The 22,776-nt window shown below is 49.9% G+C and overlaps 1 protein-coding gene across 1 annotated transcript; it reads left to right on the forward strand.

Annotated features, from left to right (window-relative positions):
* Nucleotides 1-1,919: 1,919 nt before the first annotated feature.
* Nucleotides 1,920-22,480, forward strand: LOC144145097 (alpha-mannosidase 2-like). The gene is made up of 4 exons (XM_077676589.1): nt 1,920-2,456; nt 13,196-13,368; nt 15,495-15,803; nt 18,267-22,480. The coding sequence occupies exons 1-4, from the start codon at nt 2,040-2,042 to the stop codon at nt 20,830-20,832; spliced, it is 3,465 nt and encodes a 1,154-aa protein (XP_077532715.1). The 5' UTR covers nt 1,920-2,039; the 3' UTR covers nt 20,833-22,480.
* Nucleotides 22,481-22,776: the final 296 nt, after the last annotated feature.

A 22,776-nucleotide genomic window follows, 5' to 3' on the forward strand; every position in this document is an offset into this window, starting at 1 on the left:
AGGAGTACCCACTCGAGGATACAAGGTTTAATACAGTTGAGGATGCGGGAGGGCAGGACTTCATACTTGAGCAGGAGGGATTAGGCCAGGACTTTATACAGCTGTTGCAGGGAATTTGCAATGAGAGCGAGGTGCAAATTATCTAGGAGTACCTGAAGTGCACGGAACCGGTAGTCACAAATAGAAGTTTAAGGCAGGGTTGTCCTCTGTCACCATTGCTGTTCATGCTGTACATGGCAAGACTAGAAAAAAAGCTTGAAGGCGGTAAAATAGGTTTCAATCTGTGTTATAGCCGCACAGGACAGGAAGTGGAACAACATATCCCGGGACTGATACATGCAGATGACATTAGTACTACTAGCAGATAGCGAACAGTGTCTGCAACAGCTCACAGATATATGCGGGGAGGAAGCCACTGAACTGGTGTTAGAGTTTAGCACAGCAAAGTCGGGAGTTCTGGTTTTTAATGACGACGCCCGTAACGAATCGGTATTCGTTCAACAAGCAACAATACCATGGGTAACGAAATACAAATATCTGGGCATATGGATAAACGAAGGTCCGACGTATCTAAAAACTCATGAGGAGCATTTAAAAATGAAAGGCAAAAGAAACGCCTCTATCATGAATCACAGAGCACTGTGGGGATATAACAGATATGAAGTAGTGAGAGGAATCTGGAAGTGTTTAATGGTGCCAGCACTCACCTTATGAAATGCAGTAGTGTGTGTCAAATCAGAGATTCAATCGGGGCTAGAAGTAAATCAGAGGGTGGTGGGTCGATTGGCATTGGGAGCACACAGTAAAACAACAAATGAGGCAGTGCAGGGAAACATGGGATGGCAGAGCAAAATATGCTTTGAAGAACGACTTAGAAATATTGATGTCCAGAGATGGACGGCCAAAGTGTTACGGTATCTTTACATGAAAAGTGTGGACACACAGTGGAGGAAAAGAACCAGAAGGCTCAGGACAAAGTATATGACACCTGGAAGTGCAGGGGAAATGACCAAGGCAGAGACCACGACCTGGAGAAAGAGGATGGACGCAGAAGCTTCCTTAGATATCTACAGGATCGGGAAGCAGGAGATCACAAGGGAAAAGTTTTTTTGATAATACCAAAGGTAGTGCATTGCTTTTTGAAGCCCAGGCGGATTGCTTGCGGACAAAAACGCTTATCCGCGAGCCAGTACAGGAAGAACTGTGTGCAGGCTGCGGCAGGGAGCCAGAAACCATGCGACATATTGTAAAGGAGTGCAAGGGTATATCTGTCCAGTCCTCAGTGAGGAAGCCATCCAGCTTCCGGAAGCCCTTGGCTTTAAGGTAAACGGAAAAGTGAATTGGACCGCACTAGAGGTTAGTAAAAGAAGGTTAGAATGTTGGTGGGAAAAGAGCGGGGAACATTCTTGGAAGACATGCGAACAAAGGTCACACAAGCACAAAAGTTTCATGAAGTTCCTTTTTTTTTTTTTTTTTGGCGAGGTGATTGTACAGTGGCGTTAAGACTAAGGTTGCTGTGCAACGCCACCCCGTTACAAAGGGGAGGCCGATAAGCATCATCATCATCATTGCCGGCCGTGAAGTCGGCGTCTCCCTTCTCTCGTCTCCCGAGCTCTTTGTTCTCGAACGTCAGTAAGTAGGTATTGCATGTTCGTAAACTGCGATTGAGTTTACTAAGGACACACTTTCTTAAAGGAAAACAAATGAACGACGTGGACAGCACGAGCGCGAACCAACAACTGATTTATTAAAGTAAAAAATTTTTTTTTTGCTTGGGCATCGAAACATTTATAAAGCTGGCAGAGCGGCGACAGTTCGATTTTTCATCATCTGCTATGTAACAAAGACACCGTCCAGTCGCCGCTCAGCAGCGGATGCTCCACGCTCGCTCGTGCCATGGCAGGTCACGCGCTGTCAGCGTTCGAGTGTTCCGTGGACAGAACTGTTTCGCGATTTCCCATATGACTCTGCGGTTGGTCACCCCTTCCGCGTGATTTTTCACACGCATCTACAACTCGAAATCGACGTGTTCCAGCGTTATGAAGTGTGCTAACCGCAACGGCAAAGTAGGTACTTTTGCAGCTAACCGCAACGGCAAAGTACGCACCTTCGCAGCTTTCTGCCTGGTCACCTGCGCCGCTATCGTGTGCTTCTACTACTACTCGAAGAAGGCGCAGGAGTCGGCCGAGCTTCACCTGCGCCAAAAATTGTACGGCTATGCTCGGCGGCAGCGCAATTCGTCTAAGGTGTTGCACCACAAGGCGTCGAAGTCTACTTTTGCGTGGTCTGCAGCCGGCGACTGCAGTGCTGTGAAAATGCGACGCGATGTGGATATTTACACGCCCGACGTGTACCCTACACTTAACTTCAAGCCGCAATCGAGGACCTATTGGAACCAGACCTTCGAAGACCGCTATTACGCGATGAGGAGCCAGTGGGCTAAGCTACCGTTAGAGGTGAGAAACCAAACTCTTCAGTTGGATTTTTATCTTGCAGCGGTGCGTCAAATTGCTGCACGATCAAGCAGCCGGGTCTTTCCCGCCGCGCTGTCCCGCTAGCGGAAGATGCAGCTGCTCGCCTGCTCCGCGATAAGGCGACGGATGGACGACGGTGCATTGGAGGAACACCAGTTGGTACTAGCAGTGTGCGCTGTATCTGCGAGGGTTTGTAACGCACAATCAATCAACCTTTTTCTGTTTTCTGCACTGGGAATTACGTTCAGAATACACGTTACGGTGAAATTCCCGCGTACTGATATGGGGATGAGTTAATTGATAATGCGCAGAACGCAGAAGTAATACTATAGCTTTTGCGAGCTCGTATGTAGAGTGCCGTAAAAAAAAAAAAAAAGGGAATGTAGACCCGTTCAAGCCGCCTGCTGTCTTGGAGCGGACTTCATGAAGTACGCTCGCTGCTTAAGTTTAAGATAGGTCTATGAATTCGGGGGTAAGTACCACTTAACAGATCTTGACGCCATCGAGTGTGTTATCCTTACGTTTTTCCGTGTAAACGATGCTCTTTCAGGCCAACGTTTTTAGATTAGGTCAGTTTGAAAACACCGCCGCCGGAGGACCCCAACTCGTAACCCGGCGGCAGCGTCGCTGGCATCAGGCGTCGCGTAGAGTTACTTTATATAGCTCCCTTTCTCTTGTCTTTCTCTTTCACGCCTTTTCTATTCCACCCCTAGCCTCCTCCCAAGTCTTTTATCCCCTCTTCCCCTCCCCACCGCACTGGGTTGTATGCAGGTGAGCTCCCTACTGAGCTCAATAATATCCCCAGTGCACTTTCCTTTCCTTTCTTCCATCCAATCACCTCTCTCTCTCTATAGATAGCGTCGCGTTGAGATCGGCGGAGCAAGCAGCCGCTGCAGCAGCCGCAGCAGCAGCATGAAAAAAATTTTCCTCACTCAGTGACTAAATTTGGCGAAAGAAGTGTTTTGCTCGCTGTGCGTTTCTTCGTTGTTAATCGTCGGTGCTTGTCTAGCTTTAAATTTATTTGTAGCACTGTTACACATTACGCGTCGCTGGGTTTTAAGAACTTTTTAGAATCGCAACACCTCATCACTTGGTACGAGCCATGTACGAGGCTGAGCGGAACTACGAGCACGTCATAACGCAGCACTGCAGTCGAACTTCGTTTTAATGAAGTGGTATCGCGGAAATTAGCTCGTATCCGATACTCGTTTTAACAGTAGGGGTAAAAATCGTTTCTAGCAAATCGGCAGTCTGGCTCGCGCGAAAACTCTTCTTTCCTCCATGCTAGATACAAAAACGCGTTATTCCAGGGTTCGAACCTACGTACGATGTAATCCTTGCCTGCCTCCGTGCGGCATTTCAAACTAAATGAATGCGACAGTTACATGAGAACGTGGCATTAACAAACTTTTTTTTGACAAAACAGGCCTGCATTATTTGAAGAAAGATGTGATGTGAAAAATGGTTGTGTTACTTTTATTCTATAACTTTGGAGCTTTGAGTCTTGCGCGGCAGCGCGGACCAAACATCGTTACGGCTGTTATCGCGCACGGCTGCCGCGGTTCCGGCCGGCTTCGTTATGAAAATTGGCGCAGCTCCCACTATAGTGGTGCAAGGCTGGAGGCTGGCAGTCCCGGGTTGTTTTTTCCGCAGGCTTCACATGTCTCCCAAAGTGGACCGCGTTAGCACGTGCGCACAAGAACCCGCGGCAACCGTGAAAATGCATTTTCAAGGTTGCCGCGGGTTCTAGCGCCGGAAATTATTTCTTGCTAAAAATGCTCTTTCCATGGAAAGAGCATTTGTATAGTTCATATCACAAGCTAGCTGCAGCACACATGGAGGCTACATTGTTGTCCCCCTCAGGGCGCCTAACTCACCGCGAAGGAAGCGACAAAAGGCGGCGGGGCCTTGCGGTGCCACTTGCCGAGAGGGGAGAAGGGAATGTACTTTCAGGACCCCCTTCACGGCGGATTAGGCGCCCTCAGTGGGCGCACTATTGATAACAATGTAGCCTCCACAGTGCTGCAGCTAGCTTGTGATATGAACTATAGGAAGAAATCATAATTTCCGGCTTCATTTATGACTATAGATTATTAGATTCTAGCTGGAATCGACAGCTTCTAACTAGAAAAATTCTTCGTCTAGCTAGAAACGATTATTTCCAGCTTGCGGGTTTTTCTTTTCCCTTCTAGCTGGACTGACCAATGCTAGCTGGAAGTAAATCTCAATCTAGCTATAAATGAACTAGAAACTGAATTTCTAGATAGAAATTCTGCCTATTAATAGCTAGAATATTTCGATAATCCAGCTAGAAAGAAAACATTTTTTTCACCGGGGTCGCTAACCCTGCGTTTATAGCGTGTACTCGGCGTCTGTGCTCCCCACTTCAGGCGCGAACTTATGTGAACTGGCGAGAACAGCTCGCGAGAGATAGCGCCACGAACGCTGGGCAGATCTCGAAGGTCGAGCTGGCCGACGCCGCGCGCTCTCCACGAGGCGCACACTCACGTGCGCCTGGCCGGTATTTTTCTTTTTTATTTTTTAGCAGCGGATCTGCTGTAGCTGGCCGTAATGTGTGGCGCGTGAAGGCCAGAACACATGGAGCGAATATACGACGAGAAGACGACGAACAACGCCCGGCGGCGGAAAAAACGGGTGAGAAAAGTTCGTCGGCGGCGGAGCGGCGGCGAGCGGCAAACCGAAGGAATCAATCATGTGACAGGTCTTCCGATATCCGATAGGCGTTTACGATAGACGTACGCTTGTCCCGCGCCGTGCTCGAGCTAAAAAGCGGATTACGTACATCTGAGATCGACTGAGTAAAATGGTGTTGCAAGAAGTGAAGTCCACGCTTTTCTGATAGCTCAAGCCGCAAGCTCGTGGCTCGTGTCGCCGAGATAAGCATGTACGATAGCTGTAATTAGGCTACATCTGGCTACAGGGGGCCCGTTTGGAAGATCGGCGTGTGAGGAACAGGCGGTGTCACTGCGAGAGCCTCTCAACTACAGCAAAATACTAGGAGCAGCCAGCTGCATGTATGCAGTAGAGTGAACTAGAATACTTGGGTATTCTAGTTCACTCTAGTATGCAGAGCCGGGCTTGATAAGCTGATGATGATGATGTGGCTAACCCCTTTGTATCGGGTGGGCACAACTTTGGCACCCTAGCCGTTGATTCAAACTATATCTACAGGAAGGACAGGCATATGGCATAGGGCAAGCAGTGTCTGCACGAATCACGGGGTTCCCTATGGGTCAGTGTTACAGTGAATGAACGAATGAAATCACGTTTATTCCACATTATAATGTGTCGAGGGCACTGCGGTGGAAAGGACTACAGTGTTATAGAAGAGGGAAAGGGTTGGGCTGCCTCCGTTTTTTTAACGGACGTATTGGAGTCAGCTAAGTGGGGGCCGCTTGAATCTTGTGGCTGTCGAGGAGCCGATAACCAACCGGTGGCGCCGCCGGGTCTTGAAGAAACAGGAGGAGTGCTCGCCAGAGCTCGGTGGCTCGATCCGGAGGCTTGGGTAAGGTGGCTAGAATGGGATCCGGACAGGCGTGTGCAGCACCTTTGTCTCTGGGCCCTGATGATGATGATGATGATGATCATTAGTGGCTTTCCCTTTGAATCGGGGCGTCGGTTTTCAGCAACCGACTTGCCTGTTTTATTACGTTTACTTGCCCTACTCCCAGCTAACCTATAGATTTGCTTCCTCTCTCCCATCTCTCCCTCTTTTCTGTTTTAAACTCATCGCCCCAACCCCCCTTTTTTCTCCACTCGCTGTTCTAAATTCTCATCCGCATGATTACTCCGCCTGCGTACCCATCCCTTCCCTACTTTTCCTCCACCACCACTCCAGTCGCCCCTTCGTCACCTCTATGGCCTTGAAGTTGAGGTTCCCCCTCGCCCCAAATCCCAAAGCCTCCGCCAGCGTCGTTTCCCCCTCACCGCGCGGTGGCCGTATCTCTGTGCAGCTCCTGACAATATGGTCTATAGTTTCCCGATCACTGCCGCAGCCTGCACACGTTTCATCCTGCTGCCTGTAGTTACCCGTGTATGCCCGGGTTCTCAGGCACCCTGCCCGTGCCTCGAAGGGTAGCATTTCGGTAGCTTGTCCCCATCTATCTCCAGACATTCCGGCCTAGCCGCAGCGACATCTCTGTGTCGCTGCGGGGCCTCTTCATCCACCTTACCGAACTTCTCCGTGATGATTTTGTGTAGGTATGCCAATGCTTCCTCTCCCTTGAGTATCTGCCCCTGCGCGTTTTCTATAGTACCGCCTTCTGTGGGACTCGTACGTTTCCTTAATGCCTGCACATGGTTCCAAAACCTTTTCGGCGCGTCTCTACCCCTTCCTCGTATTTGCGCTACCCATCGCTCGCTGTCCCCCTTTATTTTCACCTGCACTAACTGCTGCACTTCATGTTTCATTTGCTTATACTGCTCCAATTTTAGGTCCACCTCCTCCTGATGTCTCCCCATCCTCTTGGCCTGCCTGTGCTCTCCAGACGCCTGTTTACGCCTCTCTATCGCCGCCTTTATTTCTTTGTTCCACCAGCTTTTGGGTGTTTTTTTCCTCTCCATCGATTGGCCCCCTCTGCCTTGACTATTTTTTCCTGCATAGTCTTGATGAGCCTGTCATATTCCCACTCTTCTCCAGGATTTCTTTCTATGTCAGCCTCTATGCTTTCGGCTATATCCGCAATTTGTTTGCTGTTTAACTTTGTGCGCTGCCCCGGTCGACCCGTTTTTTCGCCCCCCAGTTTCCCAAAACTCAGGTTTATGCGCTTGTGGTCACTGCCCAGACTGTGGCCCCCTTCTGCACCACAGCGCCATCTGTCGAGATGGAGTGGAGGTAGAATGCCGGTTCCATGTTCTGAGAGTCGCTGGTTCGGATCTCTCCGGAGACGCTCGTACTTCTTTTTTCATTAACTGCCTTTAATGCTTATGCGAACTTAAAACGCATATTTCAGCAGAGGGAACGCCCTCGAGTCACGCAGAATCGTCAAATGACATACAACCCAAACGGGAAGCTTCTTCACTGGGTCTGTTTACTGAACGCCGCCGTTCATTCTGGGCATGGAGGTTCAGTTAGCCACGCTGAGATCAACCCAGCGATGACGTGGCGGCGGACGCCGTGTTTTCGCTTATGTAGTTCAGCCCGACGAACATATGATACGGCGTCCTGCCGCGGCGGATTTTCCGCCGCGCGAACTTCATTCTGGCCTTAAAAAATGTTGAACGCTCGCGAGCGCGTGCCTTGTGGACCGCCGAGCGTCCCTGGCACGTGCAGTGGCTTTTGCAAAAAAAAAAAAAAAAAAATCGAAAACTTTGAAGAGCGAGAAAATGCCGAGCGCTCGTAGGCACGTCCCTCTATGCATTTGTCGATGACTACAACTAGCACAGTGCAAAGCGAAGACGTAACATGTCAATAAATAATTTTAAACTGCTACATTTGTGTGGTGATGTGTCCTTTGCTCACGTAGAAAGAATTCCTGCAGCTTCGCTACAGTTCAAGCTTTGCCCAACTTGTTGCAAGCTTCCCCAGTTTTTTTTTTTTTTGTTTTTCGGCGATTATTTGAGATGTTTGTGTGGCAGTGGCGTATCGTCGTGTGGACCACCGAAAAACAAACCGCAGCCCTCGAGACAATGGTGGTGGAAGCATCGCTGAAGGCGCTTGTAAAGACGGTACGTGTGCCCTGAACTGTACGTTGTCGGTCGAGAGGAGCATGACACGACTCCACGATGGTGGTTCATAACGAAAATCTGAGAAAACATAAGCACTTCACATGAGTTGTGAAAGGGAAATGTCCGATTGAATTCGCGCCACGGAGTGCATGCTCGTGGTTAAATCGGTGCAGGTTAAATTTTTTTCTCTTAGCATGTTGGCTGTAGATCGGAATCGTTTGGGCGATATTTCTGGGAATTCTGCTGCAACCCAGAGCGGCCCGACTCGCTGGTGACTGTTGCACCGCTGGGCGAGGCTAGCGCGAAGGGTGCTTGATGACGTGTCGCTGCCACCGAACGCCGGTCTCTTTTCCACGTGGCTCTGCATATGCCCATGTATTGAATAGCAGCGCAGCCTTTTTGTATTTCAGTAATGCGAAGCACGCGCTATAAAACGCATCGCAGTCACAGGTTTTTAGCAGCCGTTTTGCTGCCACAGACGCGGTCGACGCCGACATTTTGCCTTCCGTTTCGATACTTCCGTCTCGAGACTTGAGCTTGAAACTTCATAATGCATACTTGTATGAAACGTAGTATATACAAGTGCTTTCACGCGATAGATCGGTCCGCTGTGTTGGCAAGCTTTGAGCGCAGCATTGTTTCTATTCTAGTAATCAAATATGGCGGAAGATGGGTGAATCTTTCAAACGGCAGGGTTATTACCGTAGCGTCTTGCAGAAAGCAGGGGAGCTAACAGTTGTCTTGTGAGCGTATGTCCGCTACGCGCTTGACTGTCACTCGCTTTGCACGTCACAGCTGTTACAGCGCATACTTGCAGCCGCAGCTATCATTACCAGCGCGCCCATGCAAGGCCGCAATTTCTTCCCGCCTCTTCGGGGGCTACTCAGTCGGGTGTCGTTTTCGACACGAGCTGCTTTCTTTGTTTCTTCGCGCCAGCCGCAAGCGTTGAACGTCTAATTACCGGCCTGCACTTGGGCCACTTGCTGCTCCCGGGAATGTTACGACAATAACATTTTAACCAAGAGGACGCCGCTTCAGCCTATTTCGAACGAACCTTGTCTGAGGGCCTCACTAAGTTCAGGCGCAGCTGGAGCGAGTCTGTTAGAATGCATTATCGCCGTGCGCAGCTGCTGCTTGACTGGTGGACACTCGGTGGGATATCTGTCGGGGCGGTATACGTGCCTAAGCCATGACACGGTCGATGAGACGGGCTTCAAGCAAGTGGCAAGGGATTAGCTTTCCGCACATTTCTGATTTCCTGCGCTCCTGTCTGCTTCGTAGAGAATGGAAAAAAACTGGGGCTGGTTGATAGAAATGGACACTAATTTGTTGCCTGGCCAGGTGGGAACTGTCTGCCTTGCACCCGCCACAGTAATCACCTACGCCGTCGGATCCAAGCTGGACTCAGCCGCCGACCCTCTGAGGAACTATCGGGCCACTGAATAAAGTTTCATCTCTCTCTCAATCCCCTACGAACGTGTGCCGCAAAACACACGTGGCGCCAGAAAGCCCGGACACAACGCAGCCACTACGCGTGTGCTCGTTGGGTTGTGTCCAGCTGTGAACGTTCACTGTAGAGGAATGGTTTCGGAGCGAAACCAATCGGCGGCATCTTAGCCTTCAGGGCAGCGTCCCGGCTAATTGTGGTCGTAGCGCCGAATCCTCCCCTGGCGAGCCTGGGCGGGCAAAAGTGAACAGCAGCGTCACCGCCATCTTGAGCTTGGAGGCGTACTAATTGTCATGGCAACACCGCGAGGAGGCGCACAATGGGGGGAGGGCCTGATGCTTTCCTCCCCTCGCTTCTTCCCGCCGCTCTCGTGCTGGACCCGCACCCTTTGCCCTTTGCGCCCCGCTAGGCCTCGCCGAGACCGGCGCCCAGCCATGCAGACGTACGTACGCTGCTGGGACAGTGGAGCCCGTTCTACATGGTGCGATTTTACCTGCGAATTCGCAGATGCGGCGCCGCGCGTGCGGCAAAACGACCTTTTTTCGTTGCTGCGGCACAGTGCCAAATGTTTAGAACGATCGAGCATGCCCCGCGAACGCCGCTGGTGTGGCGTAGAGGGTCTGGACCTGCGGCCAATAAGAACACAGCTAGGTGAACGTCACGGTCATGGCCTCCGTGATCGGCTGCCGCCGATCACGGAGGCCATGGCGCGCTGCCAGAAGCCGATCGCGGAGGCCGTGTCACGCCGTGGCCTCCGCGATTTGCTGCCGGCGGAACGGCGCGCCGCCGGTAGCCGATCGCGGAGGCCACGGGCACGGTCACGCATTTCTGGTTGCACGCTTAGCAACCAGATGGCGTTGCTTGTCTAAGCGCGGCATAAGCGCGGGCGTACCAATCGTCCATGTGTCGAGACATGGACGACTGGTGAACGCGATTCGCATGCGACTGATCGTTACGACTGATCGTTAGGACCTGTTTTGGCGTCGTTCGCTGGTCGGAGGAGGCGACGTGCGACTGGCAAGCCAGATGCAGTCGTGCCCTCGTTGCGAACCTCGTGAGGCCACAGCCAATGAGAGCCCGCAACCGGCTTGCGTTTCTCAGGTCAGGGGGGTAAAGCGAGCTCCAAGACCGTACGAATCGTGGGCGCTGACATGATACAATTCCCAAGGTTGCCAGATTAATTGTATTAGGCTTAGCATCCTTAGCAACTTCAGGCTTAGCATCCTGGCGGGCATTTGGTCGCCCCTATCTGTGCAACTGTGAATGACAATCCGTAACACAAATTTTCACCAGACTGTTATCCACTTTCTCGCATGTGGAACTTTATTTCAGCTATAATTGCCGTTTGAGGGATCGGCGACCAAGACGTCTGCGCAGCTTGTTTCGATGCTTCCGCGCAGGTGTCGCCATCTCTCGGCCGCTCGGCGCACCGCGCGCCGCGGCGACCGCTCCGACCGCCGAACCTCCACGGTCGGTCAGCGTAGGCTTAGCATCGCGGCAGATATCTGATCGCTGCTTTTAAAATAAGCCCTGACAACAATCCCTAGCACAATTTTTCACCACACTAACACCTACTTTCTCGCATGTGGAACTTCTTTTTAGCGATCAGATTGATTCGGAAGAGCAGCGACAGCTGCTGAGTGTGCCGAGCTGGCAGGCGCGGCCGGCGTGTGCGCGGGCTGTTTCCGAATTCAGAAAACGCTTCACGATTGCCTGCTTTATACATTTCTTGCGAACGACGCGCGGAATCTACAAATTCAGCTCAGCGATCGCCGTAGTTGATCATGGAGCAAAAACGGTGGGCGGAGCGGCGCCGCGGTACGACGCATCGCACGCGCGCATCGGGCCATGTGTCTCAGATTCACGCGTACGACTAGTCTATAAATATAGTTCATTCCACAAGCTACGTGCAGCACTGCGGAGGCTACATTGTTGTCAGCAGTCCGCCCACTGAGGGCGCCTAACTCACCGTGAAGGAAGCAACAAAAGGCGCCGGGGACTTGCGGTTCCACCTGCCGAGAGGGGAGAAGGAAATGTCCTTTCAAGGCCCCCTTCACGGTGAGTTAGGCGCCCTCAGTGGGCGGACTGCTGACAACAATGTAGCCCCCGCAGTGCTGCACGTAGCTTGTGGAATGAACAGTAGTCGTGGCGACAGTCGTAACGATCAGTCGCATGCGATTCGCATGCACCAATCGGCCATGTGTCTCGCGCTACACAACGGAAATGCAACCGGTTCCTTGGTGTTGAAGTTTCTGTGCATAAAATGAAAAAGTGTGTGTGTGTGTGTGCGTGTGTGAGAGAGAGAGAGAGAGAGAGAGAGAGAGAGAGAGAGAGAGAGAGAGAGAGAGAGAGAGAGAGAGAGAGAGAGAGAGAGAGAGAGAGAGAGAGAGCAAGGGTGTTTAATGCGCCGAAGCTATACCTGGGATATGAGGCGTCACGCGTGCCGTAGTAGAGGGCTCCGGATTAATTTGGACCACCTGAGGATTTCTACCATGCGCCGAAATGTCGACACACGGGCGTCCTCGCTTTTCGCCTTCATCAGAAAAGCAGCCTTCACTGCCGGGATCGAACTCCCGTCCTTGGGCTCAGCAGCACAACGCCACAGCCACTGCAGCCGCCGCGGCGGGTATAGTTGGAAGCTAATGCAAATGTGTTCCCCGAACTCATTCGCTCCCCGAATACCATAATTCGCGTGGGGCATTCTCGTGCAGCGCCCAAGTAATATCATTTGCTCTAAATGTCATCAGAAGGTGATTTGTTTCAGAAATTAAAGCGCATGAAACATAGACGCATTTACATTTTTATGTTGCGGTTATGCGGGTTTTCTAATCGTCGCTGTTGTCATTATGTGATGAAATTTCTCTCGCCCTGCAAGGTCGCACAGCCATAGTGAATTTCATTAAAAGGTCTTTCGCTTTTTTTCCGTATGACAGGGGTATTCGCCGTGCAAACCCATACTGCCATACTGATCGATTGCCATTAAAATCTGATTTCATTCGCTTTGAATGACACTTTTTTCACCGTGCAGTTCTCTCGCAGGGTCAAAGCAAATGTCAGCGTCGTGTACTCCTCCTCCTGCCTCTCCACAGCTGTCTCTTTCCCTGTGAACCTTTTTGAGCAGACCAGGGAATAGTTTCTATCCTGCTTGGGTTATGCCGCATGTCTTAGTGCCTGTGCGCATGCTTCTATAGTTCAGATAAAAAAATGAAAGCAGTGTTTATTCGGCAGCGTTTAAAAACCCCCAAAACGCATTTCCTTGATGCACTAATCTTCTTGACAATGCTGCGATCGATTTTTCTTTACAATGCTGCGAATGACAAACAGTACTGCCATTGTATCAAAATCGCTTAATTAAGCGGCATTTTCGTAGAAGGTCAGCTTAATTAAAAGTGCGTGTGTCGCTATTTTAAACGGACTAAACGCCCGCTTCCTTCCCGGCCGGAGACGATGCGGCGTGGAATGCCATTTTAGTGGAATGAGCAAGCGGCGAAAGCGATTTTCAAATAAAGTGCCAAGTTTGTGTCCTGGTGTAGCTGAGACACCCATTTTTAAGAGACTTGCATTCATTTCTTGCGCACGTGCGCAGGTGATCGTGATTCCGCACTCGCACAATGATCCGGGCTGGCTGAAGACGTTCGAGGACTACTTCGTCGAGAACACTGCGCCGATCTTGAACAACATGGTGGACTTCCTGCAGAAGCACAAGGACTTCTCCTTCGTCTGGGCCGAGATGTGCTTCTTTTCGCGCTGGTGGCGAGAGTGAGTGGCTTGCAGGCACGCGCGCGCCTCGTGTGTGTTGCTCTTGCTTGTATTTCGGGCTTTCCCGCGCAACTGGCGTGCAGTGCGGGAAAGTTCTCCATTTCCACGATTGACCTCCCTGAATTTCGGGTTGCTGGAGACCCATGGTGGTTTTGTCTTTTACAGCTGCCTGTCTTCCCCTCGAAAGCTTACTTGTAGTACTTTTTTTAATCTCGAAAAAAATGTTTGTCCTAGAAAGCATTCGTAAGCGCTGAGAAATATCGGCAAAAAGTCCAGATAACCGTTTTAACATGATATCAATCTGATCTATGCTGGCGTAGTGGGACACTACCCATAGGCCGTTGTATACTAAGTTTTCGTTTTTTCATTGGGTATATTGTGCGGCTGATAGCTGCAAGCTTCACGGTATCATGATGTACGCGTCAGCCACGTTCCGCAAGCTGAGCTCACTTTGGCATATGCTACCCTTGAAATTTTCAGGTAGGCTTTGAAGAGAAAATGTTGGCCAGAACACCTTAAAGGAACACTGGAGCGCACTTTGAGCATTGCAACAAGTGCAAACAGCGTGACTTTTATATACTTCAAGTTCCAGGAATACCCGAACCAAATATTACGTGTGCACGTGAAGCGGTAAGCTCGCAAATCTCTAAAAGATGCGCGAAAACCAACTGTGTCCTACTCGATTTCCGTCATAGTGCAGCGCTTTAAACGTCTTTTTGGTTTTCATAAACATTTATGATTCGTGTCAGTTTTTAATTGTAGTCACGCTTTAATTGTGGCATTATTGCTGGGAATTTCCTATTGACTGTTGCTGGTCAACGCTACGCTTTATTTCTCGCGTTCCTCCACTCATAATCAGCCTATCTACGCCTACTGCAGGTCAAAGGCCTCTCCCATAGATCTCCAATTATCCTGGTGCGGTGCTGAGGCTGAAAACTTCTTGATCTCATCTGCCAATCTAACTTTCTGCCGCTCCCTGCCATGCTTGCATTCTCCAGGGATCCACTCTGTTACCCTTAATTACCAACGGCTATCTTCCCTTCATGTGAATGCCCTGCCCATGCCCATTTCTTCTTAATTTCTGCTAATATGTCCTTCAAACACGTTTGTCCCCTGATCCACTCCGCTCTATTCTTGTCCCTTAACGTTACACCTATCATCTTGCGTTCCATTGCTCACTGAGTAGTCCTCAATCTAAGTTGAACCCTTTTAGTGAGCCTCCAAGTTTCTGCCTCATAGGTGAGTACCGGTAAGATGCAGCTGTTATACACTTCCCTCTTCAGGGACAATGGTAGGCTGCCAGTCATTATCTGAGAATGCCTGCCGAACAATACGTGTCAGAGGTTACGTTCTTTCAAACAAAACAAGATGTGCCTTTCTTTATGGTTGTTCTAATTATGACTATGGGACCTCCTTCTGTGTACAAAAATTTTGTAATTTAGCTCTTGCCTCATAAAATCCTTCCTGACTCTCACTCTGAATTAATTGTCGAGCTATGTTCACTACCCTCGCAGACTTGTTATTGCCTTTGCTATGCTGGGGCTCTTTGATTTCCAGTTTCAGACTCGCTGTGTACTTGCCAATATGCAATCCGGTATTCGTTTTTCACATAAATTTCTATGCCGTGGGGGATTCTCACGCCACCTGCGGGCCGTCCACCGTGAGGCCGGGACCCTAAATTGAAGAGCCCTCTGAACACGGAGCTGGGTCAGTTGGACTATGTTTATCTTTCAAAAGGCACAAAAACGGGCACTGACAAAGGTTGAGGTATGGACAAGCAAGGCGCTAGGATTGGTCATCCCCACGGAGAAATTCTTGCTCCGTGGTCAACCCTCAACCTTCGTCCGGGTCTTCTTTTTGCATCTTTTCCAAGATGAATGAAGAGACCCGGTATGCAGCGTTACGGAATGTGGACAAATTCGTTCCGCCTTGTCCCGCTTGGCAACACTATTAGTACTTGGTTCACAAGAGAACATGACGGAAAAAACAACACTGGACTAGTTTCTGTGCTGTGTTCTTCTTCCTTCCTGTTCTCTTGTGTGGTAGGTACTAATAATGTCTCGCAACTGTAATCAATTGCTAGCCCGCACCGACGCTCTGACGAGGCGCCCTCTTTGAACGTGCAGCCTGGAGAACCGACCACACCTGCGCGACGCCGTGCGGCACCTGGTGCGGCGGGGCCAGCTGGAGATGCTGACCGGCGGCTGGGTAATGAGCGACGAGGCGGCCGTCCACTACCACGCCATGGTGGACCAGCTGGTGGAGGGCCACCAGTGGCTGCGCTCGACGCTGGGCGTGGTGCCCCGGACGGGCTGGTCCATCGACCCCTTCGGTCACGGGGCCGCCATGCCCTACCTGCTCCAGGCGGCCGGCATCCGCAGCACCTTTGTCCAGCGCACGCACTTCGCCTGGAAGGCGTACCTGGCTGCCAGGCGGTACGTTTTGTCGACCCCCAAGTCCGTGCTGTTTGAGATCTCGGTGTTCTGGCGACCAGGGGTGGAATGCTTGGTTTTGTCCATCCCCTGCCTGTTTCAGTGTTCATTTTGAGCGACCCTTGATTGGCTGAACGAAGGCAACCCGGATGTGACACATGTGCATGCCACCGGTCATAGTCCTTGTCGGGATTAGAATGAACATTTTCAAAGCGTACAGAACTCAAAATTTTGCCCCAGCTCGATCTTGCTTTAGAAGTGTCTAGAAACTGATAGTTTAGGTGAGTAAAGGGAAGGCTCTGTTACAGATGGCACGACGCTAGTTTGTTTCGCCTGCAGAAGAGATTGCGATGGTTTACAGCCGAGGTGACAACAAAAAGGAGTGATGAATTGCAAAACAAAATGCGGAATTCATTCTGTTTTCAAGGCGTTGGTAAAGGTAGGTGATATGATGACAGGTGATGTGTGTACCCAGCATGCACGAATGCTACGGGTGTGGGAATATCAAATTTTGGACTGCGAATTGAATTTTTTTTATTTTATATATTGATACTGCAATCCGACATTGGGATTTTGGCAGGAGGGTACAAATTATGAGAAGATCATAAAAGGGCAAGCAACAAATACATAGGTACATATATAAAAAATAAATGGCATAATGTCAGCACTGATAAACACGCTGTGAACAAGGTAAGTGAAGGCTGTTGTACTTGGGTGTTAGTAAGTTGTTTCCATTCAGTATTGGCCCGCCGAAAGAAGGAATATTTAAGGGTATTGTTGCGTACATGATAATATGAATAGCGAAATATGAATAGCGATACGTAATGTAAATAGTGAAAACTGATTGCGAACCGAACGAAATATTTTTGAATACAAATAGTAAAAACTGACTGTTCGTCGAATACGAATATTTTTGCTTTGTGTCTATAGAGCGTCTATATCATAGCTAAAAAAGGAAGATAACGTAAGGAGTCCGGACATAGCTCATCCTAGTGTTCCCGTACTAGAGTGTGATCGGAGAAATGGTAGAAAAGCATTACAAATATTAAGTTAAAGCAACATGGCAAAGTAGTGGAACAATAATTTAAATACGTTTCCATGAAGAAATCTGAGTTTCTCAGTGTGCTATGAAAATATTAAGCGCGTATGTTTGACTAGTGCCTCCAGTCATTGAAAAGAGGCTGCTATATGGTAGCAGCAGGTATGGGCTTACTGCAAACCAAGTAATAATTCATGATTCCTCATTCGTGCTACAATACTGACAGAAACGTTTTCTCGGCTTATAAATTTTTCAGAAGTAGCGTTCCACTTTAGCTAACATAGAGCAGTATACGCCCGTTTTGCCCAAGGCTTACACTTGTTAGGCTTTCTTGCATGGCGTTGATGTCGTGCAAAAAAGCCAACTCAACAGGCTATGCCGTGCTGTGAAACTAGAATAGTTGGCATGCCGTTTGGCAGAGCGAACTCTAGTAGCATTATTTGCGAATTTCGAACTATTTGAGATGTTCAGATATTCGAAAACTTCCAATGCTACGAAAAATAATACTGTGATGTGAATCCAATCGAATAGCAAACACTTAGATCATGAAGCATTCGAAGTTCAAAATATTTTTACACCCATAACAACTGCACAGTCACCAGCTATACAATATATATAATTTAAATAACTTAACGGTTATGATGATGTGTGGAAGTGAGAGCATCGAAAACTATCAAATAGGAGGCGCCGTAGCACTGTCTACTTGCAGGTGCTGCCTCTAAATAATCAGTGCATCAGATTTGCTTTCTGTATGGCAAGAGAAAAGGGAAAAACTTCTATAACCCTGGAAACTCGGCGCAGCACAAATACAGTGTGTGCATGTGCTTGTGTGTGTGCGTGTGTGTCCTAGCTCTACTGAATAACATGCCGCTGTGAAAGGAATAAGGTATTATGGCGAAATTGGTGATGCGGAGGACTTACTAGCGGACAACCTTTTGCTTGAAACGCGGCATTATGGGGGACCATGTAAAACATGGCAGTCTCCATTGTCGCATGATTGGGACCAAAAGATTGGCTAGTCCCAATGGTTATGAGTGGACCCGTTGGAAGAGATAAGGTTTTCACTTTAAGTGACCGCAGGAAATGTCCTCAACCTTGAGACAAAAAGAAGGGATAAGATCAAGGCAACAAGTTTTATATGCAAATTCCATGTATACATTGCTCAGCATGAGCACCTCTTGCACGTTTGCTTATTTGAAAGAGCGTGACAATGCCATAACTTCATTTTTTGACGGAAAGTTATTTGCACAGCTGCTTCCAAACCTGATCTGAACGTTCCAAGCAGCACACTGTGCACGTACTGCGATAATTAGCTCCTGCACAGTTTGGCATTACATTAAAGGAAAGGTTGCTGAATGAACAAAAAAGGAGATAGAAAAACTTTTGGGGCCTGTTTCTCTCAAGTACTTAACTCTTCTATGCTGCAGAGATCTTGAGTTCCTGTGGAAGACTCCGTTCCCGACGACGTACTTCAATGACTCCGGCGTGCTGACCCACATGGCGCCATTCGAATTATACAGAATCGAGCACACTTGCGGACCCGACCCGGAAATTTGCCTCAAGTTTGACTTCCGACGGCTCGCTGGCGAGTACACCGAGAGCCGGTCCACCCAGGTGGCCGAGCACAACGTGGCCACCCTGGCCGAACTGTTGCTCGGCCAGTATGGCCGCATCGGATCGCTCTTCCCACACAATGTGGCCCTGATACCTTTGGGGGACGACTTCCGCTTCGACCACGAGATCGAGTGGGAGCAGCAGTATGTCAACTACCGCAAGCTGTTCGACTACATCAACAAGAGCAAGCGGCTGCACGCGCACGTTCGCTTCGGTACGCTGAGTGACTACTTCGAAGAGGTCTACACGCGCATGGAGAAGGGTGTGGCCCGCGAGCACCAGTTCGCCAAGCTCACGGGAGACTTTCATTCGTACGGTGACATGTACGCCGAAGGGAGGCTGTCCTACTGGACGGGCTACTTCACTACACGGCCGTACATGAAGCACTTCTGCCGCGAGCTCGAGCACTGGCTCCGTGCAGCCGAAATCCTCTTCAGCATCGCGCGGGCCTACCTTATTGAGAGCGGCCAAGAGGACCTCGCGCGGAGGCTGGACGCCGACTACGTCTTTCTCGTGCAGACCAGGGACACTCTGGGGCTCTTTCAGCACCATGACGCCATCACGGGCACCTCCAAGGAAGGCGTCATGGCCGACTACGGTTCCCAAATGTACGACGGCATGAAGGAGGCGATGGGCGTCATTGCGCACGCGGCCCAGTACCTCATGCTCATCAAGCAACCAAAAGTGAACGACTCCGTCCACTCGCCCCGGCCGGTGGCGTCGTGCCTGTTCCCGGATGTGCAGAGGCCCTCATACGATGTCCTCCCCATCAAGCTGCCGCTCACCGTGCCCCCTCTGCATGGCCGCAAGGTCGTTCTCTACAACTCGCACGCACAGGCACGCCAGGAGGTAGTCCGTTTGCATGTCTACGAGGCAGTTGCCAGAGTGCTTGGTCCGAGCGGCGAAGATGTCTTGTTCCAGCTCAATCCCGTCTGGACGGAAACGGCGGTTGTCTCCACTGATGTGTTCGAATTGGTCCTCGTGGTGAAGCTCGCTGCGTTGTCACTCAGCACGTACACACTACTCCTGGAGCCCGGACGACTGAAGACTCCCAAGACAAGGGTATCAATGTTTATTGCCGACACGTGGTCCGATGCCAGTGCGCAGTCCGTCTTCAACTTTGAAAATCCGCACACAAAGCCCATTGTCCTGTTGACACCGTACCTGGAGGCAACCTTCTCGCACGACACAGGCCTGCTACGTTCTGTCAAAGTTCTCCGGAACGGCCTCGAGAGTAAAGTGAATGTATCCTTTTCTGCGTACCGCTCACTCGAGTTTCACAGTGGTGCGTACCTCTTCGAGCCAGACGCCAGCGACCCATTTGTGAATGTGACCGGACGCCTCCCTAACGTGCGCGTGGTACAGGGGCCGATCACTTCGGAGCTCGTCACTGCCTACGCAGACGGTCTGACGAACACATTTCGCGTCTACAACGTCGAAGGTCTACTCGGAGGTGGACTTGAGATGACCACCGTGTTTGACTTGTCCAGGCGCTCCGATTACAACGTTGAGATGTTCATGAAACTGGACACAGACGTGAATAACGAGGACCGCACTTTCTACACGGACTCGTCGGGCCTCCAGATGATGAAGCGGGTCACCGACGTGCGGCTCCCCGTGGAGGCCAACTACTACCCGGTCACGACTGCCGCCTACATTGAGGATGAACTATCAAGGTTCACGTTGCTCGTGTCGCACGCCCACGGCGCCGCAAGCGTCAGGCCTGGATCGCTGGAGGTCATGCTTGACCGCAAGCTGCGCTACGACGACAGCCGCGGACTGGGTGAGGGTGTCCTTGACGTGCGAGAAACGCAGGCCAATTTTTGGCTGCTGCTGGAGTCGAGGGTTCCCGCACGAACCGGTAAAAAGGGGAAGGGCACCAACGAGGTGCCCAACCTGTCCGCGCTGGCGCACTCGCTGTCGGAGCGTCTCCTCTACCCGGTCGTTGTGCTGGCCACCAAGGGGAAACAGAACTGCGCGCTTCGCCCGGGCCTGTCCTTCCTTCAGGGCAGCTACCCTTGCGCCACGTGGATGATGAATCTCCGCACGGCGCCTCTAGAGGACGACTTCGACCAACCGTCCAAGAACAGTCTGTTGCTGCTTCACCACAAGGCAGGCTCGTGCCGTGTTTCAGGTGTCGGTCCAGCTACCTGCCTGCTCGAGAAGGCACCTTCCCTGGGCCGTGCCAGTCGTTCCACCAAGGCACCACCTTCCCCACTTGCATCGGGGCGACTGCAGAACTTTAGGCTTGTCAAGGTCCAGCAGGTGCACAGGACTACACTGACGGGCACCAGGAATGGAGCCAGGCTGCGCAGTGTGCACATGGTTGACGTACCTCCCATGGAGATTGTGACGCTGAATGTTACCTTTGGGCCGTGATGAGTGTGCCATGTGCAGGCACTGTTGGGACAGGTACATTAGTGCAGACGTATTTATCTATAAATGTGCACGCTTATTTATGCGCGTACGAATTTTAACTTGGCGGCCACCTTTTATTGATCTTAACTGGCATATTTATGGACTGTCACGATTTTAACACGGAAGTGTTTTATTCCGGGATACACAAACATATTAGTTGCGTCATATCCATCACGGAAGTGATGCCAGTACAGTGAAGCAAGGTTCCTGTAGATGGTGCACCCCTGCGCACAGGGTTTTCTTGCGGGGAAGCAACCTTTAGTACTAAAGAGTGTGTTATACGTCGGGTTGTTCGTTTGCGGGTTTTATATTTTAACTGGAAAGTGTTTTATGCCGGGATACACCAAGATTTCACTGATGCCATTTCCGTCACCGAAATGACGCCAGTACACCTTTGCCGAAGCGACCCGCGAGCAGGACGTCGCTCGCCAAGCACACCCACAAGACAGCCGACGACCCGCAAATAATGCTCAGCTGCAGATTTTGCTGCACATTTCACTTTCGTGTTTTACTAATTCCTATGACAGAGGAAGCAACCACATTTTTTCCCTGGTGTATATTATACGGAATGTGGAAGTCTAGGAACAGGCATTTTTCAGTGTCCCTTGGACAAATATTTGTGGGAATGTTTAGATAAAACTCGCAATAAGAGGCGGCAGCCTCAAGGAAGCTAGCTTGGGTTTTGTTTGGGACTACGGGCATTGCGTAAGCATAAGCAGACGTGTTTCCTGGTTGGTACAAGTGTGATGGCTTGCACATTCGGAAATTTGCAGTGTGTATGTTGGTTTATATTAGAGTACATCAGCTCTAGCTACGTCTACAACATACGAGGGCTGATTCTGCCCCCTCGTGCACGGCGTTGCAGGGCACTGTGTGTTGGTGCAACACGTGTGTTGGCGCCAAGCAGTCCAGAGTGCCAGGCTGGAACATAAATGAAGGATAGCACAGATTCCGTGACCCAACAATCTTTATACGTAGTAACAATAAAACAACACATAAGAAAAATGTAGACCACATGAGGCTTGTGAGTTGTTTCGGGCTGTTGAAGATATCGATCGAGTGTGTCTGTCAGTGGATTCACAAGTACTTGAATCAGCGCTACATATGTGTTCTGATTCGTATACGAGCGCTAGTATACTGTGTTCGTGGTGATGAGATTTGGTTAACTTTATTAATTTGATTTCACGGGTGATGCCACAAGGAATAGTTACATGCCGTCCAGCCGCCAATGTGCTTGCTTTCTTTGCTTTTTTTAAATCGCTACAGACAGTTTATTTTTTGTTCATTGTTTACCCACCAGGAAAAAAATGCTCAGTATTGATCTTAGAAATGTAAGGGAAGAGTGGTTTAGCCACTGGTTGAAGCCCTGCTGGTTTGTTCATTGGTACTGCCTTCCTAATTTTGGGCTAGTCAACTGCAGAAAACAGAACGGGTTACTTTCCGTGGTAATTTGTGTGATTAATCTGATACATTATCTAATCTAGAATATCGTGACTTGAAACTAGGGGGTAAGTGAGGTGAATAATGAAAGAAAGGATGCCCTCATCACAGCCAACGTTGCTTTTTCAGATTTTATCGTACCATACAGCATTATCTCGATAGCTTTTTCGAACCCTAGCGTGACCATGTTCATTGTTACAGATCTGATTACCTGAAATCGCTGGCGATAGTTTCATGAATAATTTACACCTGTGCCAGTTCTCAGTGTATTTAGGTGAGGTACACTACTAGTTTTTAGGACTTATGTTGGTCCTTGACAGTTTATAGAGAGTTGAAATATTAATGGTATCTTGATGACTTACGCAAAGGATTTCGTATAACGCAGAACGTGACTCAACGTTGTTTTGTTAAAAACATTTTTGCGCACGTATGCGCTAATCGGCGTGCAATGTCGATTTTGTAGTA

The sequence above is a fragment of the Haemaphysalis longicornis genome, unplaced genomic scaffold (assembly GCF_048455015.1).
Source record: "Haemaphysalis longicornis isolate Haplotype H1 unplaced genomic scaffold, Haemaphysalis longicornis Haplotype H1 scaffold_7, whole genome shotgun sequence".
Taxonomy (NCBI): Eukaryota; Metazoa; Arthropoda; class Arachnida; order Ixodida; family Ixodidae; genus Haemaphysalis; species Haemaphysalis longicornis.

What these genes read in the sequence shown, in the direction of transcription:
- LOC144145097 (XM_077676589.1), top strand. Translation starts at nt 2,040, where the DNA reads ATGAAGTGTGCTAACCGCAACGGCAAAGTAGGTACTTTTGCAGCTAAC. An exon ending in TTTTCGCGCTGGTGGCGAGA is followed by an intron (nt 13,369 to 15,494) that starts GTGAGTGGCTTG and finishes TTGAACGTGCAG; the next exon opens with CCTGGAGAACCGACCACACC. An exon ending in GCGTACCTGGCTGCCAGGCG is followed by an intron (nt 15,804 to 18,266) that starts GTACGTTTTGTC and finishes TCTATGCTGCAG; the next exon opens with AGATCTTGAGTTCCTGTGGA.